Source organism: Typopeltis vanoorti, chromosome 24 (assembly GCF_054136105.1).
Source record: "Typopeltis vanoorti isolate ZY-2024b chromosome 24, IOZ_Tvanoo_1.0, whole genome shotgun sequence".
Classification (NCBI taxonomy): Eukaryota; Metazoa; Arthropoda; class Arachnida; order Uropygi; family Thelyphonidae; genus Typopeltis; species Typopeltis vanoorti.
Window position 1 is genome coordinate 35018533 of NC_143572.1, and position 15184 is coordinate 35033716.

At 35.4% G+C, this 15184-nt stretch overlaps 1 protein-coding gene across 4 annotated transcripts in view; it reads right to left on the minus strand.

Moving 5' to 3' along the window:
- The window catches only part of LOC150093097 (peptidyl-prolyl cis-trans isomerase NIMA-interacting 4), a 31214-nt gene extending 16395 nt beyond the window's left edge, over nt 1-14819 (minus strand). Inside the window, exons 1-2 of one of the 4 annotated variants that reach the window (XM_090413804.1) lie at nt 14676-14819; nt 8523-8677 (exon numbers count right to left, since the gene is read on the minus strand). In XM_090413804.1, coding sequence (XP_090269930.1) covers nt 8523-8663 — 141 coding nt within the window. In that variant the 5' untranslated portion in view covers nt 8664-8677; nt 14676-14819. The other 3 variants (XM_090413807.1, XM_090413805.1, XM_090413806.1) reach the window with 3 other exon arrangements.
- Nucleotides 14820-15184: the final 365 nt, after the last annotated feature.

The following is a 15184-nucleotide window of genomic DNA, read 5'->3' on the forward strand; positions in this document are numbered from 1 at the left end:
GTTAATACTGTTCACTGGTGAAGCTACTTTCACCCTGATGGTATCAACAACACTGATAACTGGCATCGATGGTCTGATGAAAATCCATACTACTGTAGAATCAAATTTCCAACATCACTTCTCTATAAACGTGTGGTGTAGTATGATCGGCAATCACTTGATTGGGCCTGTTGTGTTACCAAATCATCTTACAGGGCCCATTTATCTATAGTTTCTGCAAAACAAACTTTAGCTACAAGGATTGGTATGTTCTTTCAGCATGACACAGAGCTCCTGCACATTATAGCAGTCAGGTGGCACAATATCTAAATCAAACTTTCCCTGATGATGGATAAACTGTGGTGGTCCCGTTAATTGGCCACAAGGTCTCCAAGACTTCGTTCCCTTAGATTTTGGCTTGTGGAGATGGACGAAAAGGAAGCATACAAAGAAAAAGGTAAATACAAAAGACGAACTGATCGCTCACATTATGGATAATGCTGCCCTCATAAAAGAACATCAAGATGACCTCAGAAGAACAAAAAATACTATTACCACAAGAGTTGTAAAGTGCATTGAGGTTGGCAGTAGAATTTTCGAACATTTATTATGAACTGTAAATTACACTATTTCTCAATTATTTGTGTTTTGTATCATTCAAACAGTAAATCAGGCCTACACAACTTGATTGTCTTTGAGGGCCAAACCCAACTTGGACCACCTGACCAAGGGCCAGGTCGCTTCGGACCTAGAATCTTAGACTAGTCCACTGCAGCTAAACATAAGTAAATTTGTTCGTAGGTCTACTGTAAATACTAATTAACATGCATATTTAAATTTTTCAGAGAGTTACAATTAAAATTATAATCCAAATTATTTACAAACAGATATAGTTACAAAATTTCTCAATAAAAACCACTCAAACATAAACACAAAGTTTAATAATAATTTCACTGAGAATATCACTTATTCTCAGTGAAATATCAGTGACTGAATGTCACATTGTTACATATTGCATATCTTTGTTGCCACTATTTCATCCAAGTTTGGTGTCACGTTTGAAGTGGCCGTTCTTAATATAGCCTCTAAACTGATATCACTTAAAGATGAACGCTGTTTGGTTTTGTTCAAGTTCATGACCGAAAATGTTTGTTCACAAGTATATGTCCTCCCAAACATACAAAATATCTGGTAGGCAGTATCTAACAAACTTTTAAATTTATCCTGATCCAGAATAGAATAAAACTCTTGTAAAGTACTCTCCATATGCTTGACCCGATAGTTTTCAGAACACTGGAGATCAATAACTTCCATCTGGAGTTCGACAAGTAGATTTCCTGCTTCGACAGAAATTGGATCCTCAATCACTTTTATGCAGACTTAGTCTTCATTACTTAATGGCATTCTTTTCTGAAACTCCTCACTCACAAGGGATATGTGCTTCTTATATTTTCCACCCACCATTGAATGATATTCTGATGGAATATTCTGCCGACAAGTTAAGAAATGTGACATATCCCTCTTAGCAAGTTGATTTCAAACAAACTTAATTTTATTTCGAATGCCTTTATAAGAGACATTAACTGAAAAATAAACTTATTTTTTCCTTGAAGCCATAAGTTAAGGTCATTCAAGTGACCCAAAATGTCACACAAGAAAAATAAATCTTGATTCCATTCTTCATCCATTATTTCTGGGAATTTTTCCATATCTTCTTGAGATTCCAAAAATTCAACTAGTTCATTTTTTAGAGCGACAAAGCGTGACAAAACTTTACCGCAGCTCAACCAACGTATATTAGTGTGGTATTGTAGATCCCCGTACTCAGCATCATTTTCTTCTAGAAACACCTGAAACATTCTGTGTTTCAAACCCCCCGAGCTCGAATATAGTTGACCACAGCAAATACTACTTTAATCACATGATCAAACTGCAAAACCTTTGAAGATAACACCTGCTGATGAATTAGGCACTGAAATTTTGTCAATGGTTTACCTGCATACTGTTCAATAAATGTTACAGCACCAACATTTTTTCCACACATAGATGGGGCACCATCAGTGCAAACTGCTATTAAATTGTTGAAATTTAAAGATAGTTTTTCGGTTACACACATCTTTATATTTTCTGCGATCTCTTTTCCTGTTGTTCTTCCTTTCACTGAACACAAACCAGCAAACTCCTCTGTCACCTCAAAATTCTTATTAAAGCCTCTTACATATATTAAAAGCTATGCAGTATCTTTCAGGTCAGTACTTTCATCCATAGCAAGCAAATAATAGACAAATTCACTAGCCGATTTTTGCAGGTTATCTTGAAGATCCTCGGCAATATCAGCTGCCCTGCACTGAACAGTCATATGGGACAAACTGATATTTTCAAAATTATTTTTCTTATCAGGACACAATTCGGAAACGCCAATCATCAGACACTTTTTTTTTTATCAACTCTCCCTCAATAAATGATTTGCCAGTATAAACTATTTCTTGTGATATTTTTAAGCTTACCTTTGTGGCAACTTTATTTGCAGATGTCACTTTTTTAAAGGCTTGTTTGCTCACCACTTAGGACTTTCAATACCTTTGCTGCTTTTACTTGCTTCCAACTTGCCAAGGTTAGGATGTATCGATTCAAAATGACGTCTCAGATTGTACTCTTTCGGCACAGCAATAGATTCCCTGCAAACAATGCACGCTGTTTTGTCCTTAAACAACGTAAAAAAAATTTGTATGTCCACTCAGGGTTAAATGCTCAATGTTCTGATACCAATTTAACGCTTTTTACTTAAGCTCATTGTGTCGAGATTGACAATATTAATTACAAAAAAACTAATGATGAAAAACTCACAATAATACAGGTTATGATAACAGTTATGTAATGTATTGCTCCAGCTATCACATCATCATGGAGATGTAACTTTGAATTTCCCTGCAGCAACATTAACGCTAACAAAACCTTGAAGCGATTGCAATAATTTGTTATTAAATACGACAGTGGGAATAACTCCAAATGCAATTTATTGTCGAGTTGAAAGAATCATGATTGTGACATTAATCACATGCAGTCTTAGTAAAAATTTAATTCAATGCTAGGAAAAAATTGTCTAATTTCATATTCCCCAGTATGATTAACTAATTCAATCAGGCAGATGGCCCAAAATAAATAGCACTGCAGGCTGCATGTAGCCCGCATGTTGTGCAAGCTTGCAGTAAATAAATACACACAATAAGTTTTATTGTTCTTTAGTATCTCTTGTAATAATTTTTTAGATGCCAGTTTCAAATAGCTGTATCTCCGCATCCATTAGCAATTGGACACGTTTATATGAATTTTTTTTTACTCAAAATAATTGATATTACCACCTACCAAAATATTTACTCTCCCTCCTGAAACACCCTGTATGTTGTGGTTATATATAAACATGTAAGGTTAATATTGAACTAAATGAATGCATTGATTTGATAAAATTTTATTTATTGGAAATGATGAGTAATTGAAATACTTCATAATATGAAAAAATTTTTTGAATGGTTGTAACCCAAAGAAAATGTTCTCCAAACAACTATTCAATACCATTGTTTGCTTTCTGGAACACCTATTAACCTCATGGGCGATATCATTAAAAAATGAGTGAGGGAGAGAGAATTCTTTGGTGAGTACTTTTTTTTTTTTTCTGTGTGTGTGATGAGTAGGATTTTGGTATTGGTACTAATGTACTTATAGCACAATAAGAAGTATATGAAATAAAACCTCGCCCTTAGTTACTTCCATAACTAAGAGCGAGATTACAACATCCAAAGCATAAAGAAAAAGAACCTAAAATCAATAAAAATATAGTTAACTTTGTGTTATCCAAATGGCTTGGAAAACTGCATCTTTGGATTGTACACACAACAGAGGCCCCTGGAATAATGCTTCCCTGTGATGCACAAATGTGCTGAAGTGGTACCATTGTTAATTAGGTATGTGCATTTCAATACCAAGATGTGCTCTTGGTCACATAATAAATTTCATTTAAAAAAAAAACATAACTTATAATGATAGAGAAAAAAAAAAAAAAAGACTGTGCTGTACTTTTGTTTGGAATATGAAACAATTTCTTAAAATTAATATCATCATCATCACATTCCTGCTATGTACCCTCAAGGGGTGTACAGGATATGATAGTACTACATGAAAAATTTACAACATTACTAACTTCTTATCTACAATTTTCCTCCAAATCAGTCTGTTACTTGTCAAGACTCCAAATTATCAGATCTTATATTTCTATCTTCTAAGGCACTTTTTACTGTATCAATCCACCTATATCTTGGTCTTCCTCTGGGTTGTTTTCCTGCCCAACCTGGCAGAAAACACTTGTTTTGGTAATTTTTCCTCGCCCATTCTGTTTAAGTGACCATACCACCTCAGATTAGCTCTGCTAACGCATTCCTGGATGCTGACAAGGTCAAGTTCTTTTCTAATATCCTCGTTTTTAATATGATACTGCCATTGATGGAATCTGTTCATACCCCTAATCTTTCTCAGGACTCTCATATTTGCTGTCTCTAGTCTTTGGTCAAGTGTTTTACTTCTGACCCAGCTCTCAGATCTGCAAGTTAAAACTGGTTTGAACACTGTCTTGTATACAGTTAATTTAGTGTTCTAAACAATTTCTCTCTTATTCCATTGACTTCCTACCATGCCAGCTTTGTTGATTCTGTTGTCTATTTCCATATTTAATTTACCATCTTCACTAAAAATCGTTCCTAAGTAGCTGAAATGTTACTTGTTCCACATGTTCTCCATTCACAATGTAGTTGACATTTTCAATGCTTCTGCCTATTTTCATTGTCATGTTATGGCTGACCTTCATGCCACATCTATTACAACAGTTATTCAATTTAGTCAGGGAATCTTGCAAACTTGTAGCAGATTTATTTAGAAGTTTAACATCGTCCACATAAAGCAAAGAGCTGACATTAACATCTCCAATTTTGATATCAGGTTTAATACCATTTTCCTTCATAATGTGATCCATATAGATAATAAATAACAGAGCAGATAATGCACATCCTTGTCTGACACTATATTTAAGATCAAACCATCTTCCTGTACTTCCTGCAATTCTAACTGCTAACTCAGAACTCAAATAAAGACCAAGTATTGCGTGATATAATGCCCCATTAACACCATATAAGCGTAGTGTTCCGAATAGCTTCTCTCTTGGCACCTTGTCTTTTGCTTTTTCCAGATCTACACAACTTAAATACAGATCTTTGTTATATTCCCATGACTTCAACTATTTGTTGGAAGATGAAAATCTGATCCTGGCAGCCTCTATTTGGCCTGAATCTGGCTTGTTCTTCACCAAGCTTCTCTTCCACAATCCTTCTCAACCGTTTCTCAAGTATACTGGATCTTACCAAGAACACTCAGTAGAGAAATCTCTCTCTAATTCTCAACATCAGTTTTTTTTTTTCCTTTTTATATATAGGTACTATGAGAGCTCTACTCCAATCAACTGGAATTCGTTCCTCTGTCCAGGCCATCTGAACTATGCAGTGCAGCCACTGTAAGGCTTTTATACCTCCATACTTTAGCATTTCTGATCGAATATCAAATCTACTCCAGCTGCCTTTCCACATTTCAAGCCTTTGGTGGCTTTTTTTACTTCAAGTAGGGATATGTATTCCTGATCAGTGTTGTTTTTTTTTTTTTTTTTTTTTTTTTTTTTTTTTTTTTTTTTTAATCACTGCTAGTTTCATTTAGCAATTTTTCAAAGTAATTACTGCATACTTCAAGGATATCTTTTTCTCCAATTTTCATATCACCTTTATCTCTAATTTCTGAGCTTCTTCAACAACCTCCAGAATATCTTGCCACCTTCTTGATATTTATTTTCTATGTTCTTACCAGTCTTCCCATGACTTTTGTTTAGCTAGTTTTACACAGTATTTAGCTTTCTTACATTGGTCTTTATATTCTTTAAAAGCACAAGCTGACTTATTTGCCAGAAACATTTGATATGCTTTGTTCTTTTCCTTCACTGCCTCTTTAACATCCTGTGTCCACCGTGGAGTTCTGATTTTTCTATTGTTGCAGACAACCTCACCACATGCCTCTCTGGCTGAATCAATCAGTGTTTTCTTCAGGGCTTGCCACTGAATCTCCAAGGTTTCATTCCTGTTTCCGAACTCTTTCATTTTTTTTTGAATAATGTATGTGTATTTTAGTCTACGTTCATCTGAGAGCTGCTCAACTTTTATTCGCTTTAAAACTTTCGTATATGTTCATCTTTTCAATATGAAATTAAATTTTATCCTGCTTAAGACTAAATGGTGATCACTTCCAATTTCAAATCCATACACTCTGATGTCCTGCATCATGAAGAAAACATCACTATCAACAATAACATAGTCGATGAGACTTTCTTATTCCTCTCCATGTGAATTTGTGCACATTTTTATGTTGGAACATTGTGTTAGTAATAACCAGTCCATGTCCTGAGCAGAAATCCAACAACAGGTATTTGCCATTATTATTATCTTTGTTCTTTTCTCCAAATTTTCCCATGTCTGACAATCATTTCGTTCTCTGCTATTTAGATCTCCAGCAAGGACCAACTTTTCCTTTTTCATTGTGTGAGCTGCTGTTTCTAAAGCCTGAAAAAATCCCTCCACTTGTACCTTAGTAGATGTTTAGGGATTTTTATCATACACACAAATAAGTCTCATTGTCCAGTTTCCCCATTGTGATATTTGCCACATCACTCTACTTGAAATTGCCTGCCATTCAATAAGATTTGCCTCGTATTTAGTGTTGAATACTATGGCTACTCCTTTTCCTTGATTGTCATTGCCTGAGTATAACATTTTGTATTTATTGCTCGGAAAGATCTGACCAGTTTGTCTTTTTTGTTTCAGTCACTATTATGTCGATCTAGTACTTATCCAATTCTCGGTTAGCTCCATTTCTTTGCCATTCAGGCTTCTTATGTTGATAGTACTGACCTTCAACTCTGGTGATATTGAGTTGGGGTGTGTTTTAGTCGTTTGCATGTTAAGTTGAAATATCTTCACAACTAGGATACTGGTATACAGAGTCTGCTGACGTCATATCAACAGCTATAGTATCTCACAATGCATAGGACACTTCTTTTCAGACACCATAATGTGAGGAACAAACAGCCATGGCACCCACCATAATAAAATATAGTGCTACCTTTTGCTGCAATGACTGCAGCATCTTACAGGACATACTTTCTACAAGTGTATGGCAGCAATTAATGGAAATTCCTGTAGACATCTAATGAGGTCCTACACTGACTGTTGTTGGGCAGGTGTCCCTTGACCTCACCTGACACTCCAATTCATCCCAGATGTTCAATAGGATTAGATAAGGGCTCTGTGAAGACCAGTCAAGTGTGGTGATGTTCATGTCTACAAACAATGCAGTTACAGCAGCAGCCTTACAAGTGCACTGTCTTGAAGGAGACAATGGTGAGTTCCATAGAAATACCACAAAGCAGGAAGCATTGCATTGTCCAGAATGTTCAGATACCTCTAGGAGTTCAATGTTTGTGACACCACAAACAGAGATCCAAGGCCAAACCAGAAAAACCGGACCATATCATCACACCACCACTACCATCCCTGAATTTCATAGATGTGGTTATGCACTATGGAGAGACATTCACCATGCATCCACCACACCTGTCCATCTGCTCAGTAGAGGGTGTAGCATGATTCATCACTCCATAACACAGCTTCCAAGCTTCCACATCCTTTCATAGTACCCTACGATCACATTCAGTTGGTGTGGTTGTTCATCTACTGCATAAAGTACTTGCAGTGGACTCCCTGTGCTTCCATCTCAGTATGGTATCACTGATTGTTGACCTGGAAATGGCCCATTTTGTCAACAGTTTGCTGAACAGATATGATAAGATGCCATGTTGCAGGCCTGACTCTTTTTTCAAACTCTGCCAGTTCCCTTCTCAAAGCCATTTCACCCAGACACAGTTGCACTGACTTGGGAGAATCATATTCCTCCAATTTATATGGGCTATAAACATGTGTCTCGTTGCATGACACAATACACCTTGCCCATGAGGAAGTCTACTGACTTCTTGCCAAGCAGTGTATATTGCTATGTATTATGGAAAGAAATAACACTGCTTGGACCATCTTCAAACCTTTATTGAAGTTCTCGTCAGTAACAGACAGATTCATGATGATGATACAGAGAGAAATCAATGTAGAAATCACATATTTTGCATATACAAGCAGTAAAATGACTATGTATCATCATATTACTGAAGTACTTAGAATCAGATATAGTTATAGCTCTAAGTGATTTAACCTTTGTCCAAATACTGTCTTCATTGCCTTCTCCAAAATTCACTTGGTTAGCTTTCATGAGCTCAGAGAAGTTGCTTTTGCAGATATATCACCTCAATATTAAATATTGATGATTTCCGTGTGTACGTTACACATACATATATAATAATCATATCTACATTACTGCCATTTATATTCTTAAAAATTAACATTTCATACCTTAATGGCACTTCCTCCTTTACTTTGTTTTGGTTGTAATTTTTCATCTGATTCATTTGTACTATTACTTTTACTTTTTGATTGTCCCTTAGCACCTTTAACACCTTTTCCATCTCCTCCTCCAGTTTTACTTTTTGGCATTTTTGAAACTGCTTCTAAAAATAGATATAAAAGTTCTAGTTTCAAAATTAAACATTTTATTATGCACTTCATATCTCATAATTTACTATTAAAATTGTTAACTTTTTTTCTGATTTTTTTTTATTATGTCCTGCACGTAAGCCTCACACAACGAATCATGAATGTAAGTTGGAAGTTTATTTTGCACTTGGTTAGACCATAATAAATTTAGTTTATTCCTTTATCCAAGTGTAAGCAAACAAAGATTGTGCCTGAAAATATCTTCAGGACTGAGGTAAAGTGGTACATCCCTTGGCAACTCGTAGCAAAGGTGGACCAAGCTCTCATCACTCCTTGTCTCAGTATATCCCATAATGCAAAGCACGTCTCCTTGAGGAGATGTATACTGCTATGCATTAAGGGAAGGGCCACTACCCAGACTAGTTTCAACCTTTATTGAGGTCTCATCAGTGGGAGACAGACCCAGAGTGGTGATACTAAGGCAGAAGCTATGGAGAAGTCATATTTACCTATGCGAGTTGCCAACCAATGTACCACCTTATTATTACATTGCTTACACTTGGATAAAGAATTAAACTAAATTTATTATAGTCTAACCAAGTGCAAAATAAACTTCCAACATCTTTCTCTAAATCCAGAGTAATGTAATAATAAGGTGGTATATGGGTTGGCAACTCGTATAGGTAAATATGACCTCTCCATAGCTTCTGCCTTAGTATCAACACTCTGGGTCTGCCTCCCACTGACAAGACCTCAATAAAGGTCAAAAACAGTCTGGGTAGTGGCCGTTCCCTTAATGCATAGCAGTATACATGTCTGCAAGATGTATACTGCTATGTATCATCTTGCAGATAAGATGATACATAGCAGTATACATATACTGCTATGTATATGTATACTGCTAACCCACGTGCAAACTCAGGTGACCAGACTTGGCCATCTTCAAATCTTAGAGAGAAATGATAACTCCCTTATCTCTGCTAATCAGTGTGTGTTCTTCAATAACAAAGTAATTTTACAATAGTTAATGTACAAATTAAATAGTAGTGGCCCAAGAACAGACCCTGTGGCATGCCACTAGTCTGGACTTTACTCTGAATAAACTACTTTCTGATATCTCTCTCCATCAACCACCCTCTTATCTACTTCAACTTTATATCCATCCACACGTGCTGCAATTTATTGATTACAATTCCATGCAATATCCTGTCAAAACCTTTTGCAAAATCCAGCAGTATCACTGTAAATCCGTTACCTTTATCCAACTCAGCTGTCACTGTATTATAAAACATCAGCAAATTACTGGAGGCACAACCTACCCTTCACAAAACCATGTTGTCTTCTATATAGTACCATATTTACTTGAATATGTATAAACTCTCACTTTTTTCCCCAAAATGAAAGTTAAAAAATCATGGTGCGAGATATATGCAGGGATTTTCTGAAAAAAACTAAACTGACATTTATAATTAAATCCTCATTATAATGAATGCCTTTAAATTAAAATGAATGATTTTAAATTTTAATAATCAACATTATTCATACGATCTGCAGCGTACCTTCATCACACAATATATTTGAATCTTTAGTGACAATGCTTCTGTAATTAAATTAAACAGTTTCATTATTCTTGTCCTTTTATCATTTTGGAATAATTTCTGTTTACACCAATATTGCATATTAAACTCAGTAAATGTAAACTCATGCCCTGCTGCTTGAATGCCATGTTTTTCTGCAAAATCGATAACATTGAGTTTAAAACCAGCACTGTAACTAACTTGAATATTTCTCCATATTTCAAACAAAAATTACCAGTAGTTTACAAGACTTGAGATACGTTATGAACAATCCTTAACGAATGACTAATGAGAAGTGAAAGCAGAGTGCAAAATGGATAGCAATGGTAGGCCAGCAGAGATAGCACAGCTGTGAAGATATGCATATGATTGGTGCAATATTAACAAAAGCTCGCACGAATCAATGACAAAAGCAAGCCAACAATTATTGAGTTGAATTCTGATTCTCTTCAACCGAATTCCAAAATATCAGAAACTGCCATAACAACATTTGCTATCTATTTCTTAAAGTTTTCAACTTTTTTGTGTGTGCAAAATATATGTGAAACTTTTTATTTTCTTTTTTTTTTTGTAAAGTAAAATCAGAGATGCAAGATATACACAAGGGAGAGTTATATTCAAGTAAATACAGTATCCCATTTCTGTCTATCCATTCCCATATTTTACTCTTGACCAACTTCTCCAGTACCTTAACTACAACTTTTGATATACTGATTGGTTGGTAATTTGCTGCATCAGTCTTGAAGATTCCTTTATGCAATGGAACTATTCCCCCCCCCTTTGGGACAAACCCAGAGCCAAGAAAGATTAATGTGGTCAAAAAGGTAATGCCAATTTCCTAGCACATCAAAAAACTCAAGCTGTAACCTCCCATTCTATAATAAAATTAGTTGAATCCTTTATCCGAGTGTGAGCAAACGAAGTTTGCACCTGAAAGTATCTTCAGGACTGGGGTAAGGTGGTACAACACCAGGGCAACTCGTTGCAAAGGTGGAGCAAGCTACCAATACTCCTATCTCGGTATCTCCTATAATGCAAAACACATCTCCTTGCAAATATGTCTAATGTTATGCATTAAGGGAAGGGCCACTACCCAGACTAGTTTCGACCTTTATTGAGGTCTCTTCAGTGGGAGCCAGGCCCAAGTGGAGATACCAGGCAGAAGCATTAGCAGGTCATCTCTACCTATAGGAGTTGCCAAATGGTGTGCCACCCTTTTTTAATAAATTACTCCGGATTTAGAGTATAATAAAACTAATTTTATTATACTCTAACCAAGTGAAAAATAAACTTTCAACATCTTTCTCTAAATCCAGAGTAATTTATTAAAAAAGGGTGGCACACCATTTGGCAACTCCTATATGTAGAGATGACCTGCTAATGCTTCTGCCTGGTATCTCCACTTGGGCCTGGCTCCCACTGAAGAGACCTCAATAAAGGTCGAAACTAGTCTGGGTAGTGGCCCTTCCCTTAATGCATAACATTAGACATATCCGCAAGGAGATGTGTTTTGCATTATAGGAGATACTGAGATAGGAGTGTTGGTAGCTTGCTCCACCTTTGCAACGAGTTGCCCTGGTGTTGTACCACCTTACCCCAGTCCTGAAGATACTTTCAGGCGCAAACTTTGTTTGCTCACACTTGGATAAAGGATTAAACTAATTTTATTATACTCTAACCAAGTGAAAAATAAACTTTCAATAACCTCCCATTCATTTACCTAAGTTTCCATATAGGTCTGTGCCTCTCTTATTACTGCAATATCTCCACCTGGATGATATACTTTCAGAAAGTGTTCACTTTCCAAATGATATACTTCTGGAAAAAGGATGATATACTTTTGGAAAGTGTTCACTTTCCAAAAGTATATCACTTAGAAATTCTACTATTTTGCCCGATTCAGTTACCTCCCTACCATTGGCATTCATTAAAATCATTCTGCCATGAACGTTCTTCCTTTTATTTGCAACACACACATAAAAAAAATCTTTGTTATTCTGTCAAACACTTTTGCAAAATCTGCAATATCTTCATATAGCCATTCCCTTTATCCTGCTACCCTATTATTTAAAAAAAAAAAAAAAAAAAAAGTTAAAGCTAATAATCATGGCAAGCTCCTAATAGATTTCTATTCAGGACATGGACTAATCATTAGTAACACCATTTTCCAACAAAGATATGCATGAATTCACATGTGAAAAAAAAAAAAAAATAATAATAATAAGATATGATATAAAGTTGTGAAAGATTTCATGTCACTGAAATTTTTAATACAAGAAATAAGTCTTAGTGATGTACTGCTAATTCAGGAAACAAGAATTACTATTACTACATAACGCCTCCAGGGAGTCCAAAGACTCATCAAGGGAAGTCACTTACTCTACAACTCTCTGTCTCCACCAACCTCAACTAACTTTAGCATTTGCACCAACGCCATCTATCACCGACCACTACTAGTATTTTCATAGGCAATCACAAACATCCATGGCCACGGCGGGATTCGAACCCGCTGCCTTTTGGCTGGAGAGTGGATACACTAACCACTCGGCAGGGAATATACAGATGATTTGAAATAAGCATTCTTTAGTAATCATTTAGTTGAGAGCAGGATAAAATGTATATCATAATGGAAAGAAATACAGGAAAGAAAGTCCAAATAGATTTCATATAACTGCAGATGCAGGAATTCAAATATTGGAGAAAAAATGAGCGACAACCAAAACCAAACCTCAGAGACCCAATGAATGCCAAAATCTGAAGAAAATGCTGGTCAACCTAAGTTTGTGTATTGAAGCAGTCCTGGAAAAGAAGTCACATATAACATAATTATATGTTAAAATAACATAATTTTAGGGAAAATATAGAAAGATAAATTCACCATGTTTTAATAGTATTATAAAACACACACAAAAAAAATAAATAAATAAAAAATAAGATATTTATTAACTGAACTAATATTTTCAGATGACAACTACTTGTCATTATACACAAACAGTGCTGAGTAGGAAAGAATTTGAATTGTTCATCTCACAATTTGAAATATTTCCTATCATAAGCAGTTGTGTTCTTAATATTTCACTGGATTTTTAAAATCACCATTATCAGAGCACAATTACTTGCCATGGTACATAAGCAGAATGGAGTGTTCAGAAACCATTCAAATTTTTCTCTTCCAATGTGCATCTTTTCTATAATCACTGTTGTTGTTTTTTTTTTTTTTTGGATTTACAACTGAAGCAACTTGGGCTAAGGGGTATGGCTGTTAAGTATGTGTTTTTATGGCCGGTTTGTCTATTTTGCATGATGAAAAATAGTGCCAACACCACTACATCAGACTGTCTAATTATAATTATTGTTGCTTATGTATTTGGGTATCATGAGAAGTAATGCTCTGATGACGGTAGTTAAAAATCCATCAAAATATTAGCCAGTTAATATTTTACTATTTTACTATATTAGCCAATAAATATTTTACTTACTGGCTTATTCAGTATAAATAATAAACATCAATAAAAAAAGCTATTTAATTAACTAGTTTCTTAAGGCACATATAGCATTCTTCTTCAGGATAAATTATAACATTGTTAAAGCCTGTATGAACAGAGTGATCTGCAAAGTAACAACTGTCATAAAACAAAGATTAAACATACAACTAAATCGCAAACATCGTATCAAGCTGCCAGACACGACTCATCGTCACATTATGTTGTACAACATCTAACATTGCTTAATGAACAGCTATGCAAGTATTTAATGTATGGTGAACAAACCTTGTTTAAAATAAGACCTTTATTTCTGTTACTCTGGATCGGCTAATGTAGCATTTCGAAGGCTTCTTTGAATCTACACACGTATACGGTTGTTCAATTCTAATGGACAAGGTGTTTAAGCATTGTCCGAACACATTCCTTAAGTTTGAAGACCTTTACTATGAACAGACAGAAGGAAGACCTAGACACGAGTGCACTGATTTTGCCCTATTTGGCAAATATATCCATGGAACTGTTCGAAAACACAGATCTTAATAGCTTACACTGTTAAAATTTCACTAAGTGCGCAAATGATATATTCTTCAATGTATAGAAAGGCTTAGGTGTTCTTGATTGTTCATAATAGTGCTTCACAGTATAAACAACATCGAGAGAGAAAAAAATAAATTAACTTACTGAACTTACTAATATTCTGCTAGTTTTCTACCCAGCATCTTCAGAGCACAAATTATAACTCTTACAAGCACAGAGGCACTAAACTAAATCATTAGAAACCGTAACTGAAACAGAATTAATGTCACAGCATGTAACCTTGTTAGAACATTAGTTCTGTTTCAATTGCAATTCCTCTTTACTAAATAATGAGTCTTCTGAGTCAATACAGGCAACGAAATATTAATATTGTAATACGCAATCTTACGAACCACTTTTCTGCAAAAACTCACCATACACCTGCCTCTTGAGCTCCCTCTGTTCTGAAATTCCTCAACTTATCTTATTACATACATATACAGCATCCCTCGAGTTACCGCCTCTCGAAGACACGTCCGTGATCATATAACAGAATAAATAACATTTTCGGCAGGGATGTAGCCCTAAAAGAAATAGTGCCAGGAAACCTTGGAAATAAAAATGCAAATTTTTATTTATTATTATTATAATAATAATAAATATTATTATTATTATTGCTATCACTAATTAAGCGGTACTCAGTAAAGAGAAACGGCTCAAATGTGCCGCCATCTCGTGGTCCCTAACCCTAACACAATATATTTAATGTCTGAAATAATGTGGGTTCTACGGTCGATTTTCTTGAGTTTACAGGACGAAAAACCCGAGTTTCCTGGAGGAAAAACCTGCTTTCCCGTGCCAGAGATCGACTAACTCGGGTCGGCGACTAGAGGAAATTTTTCTAAGCCTTTTTTCGACCGGTTCCCGAGTTAGTCGATCTTTG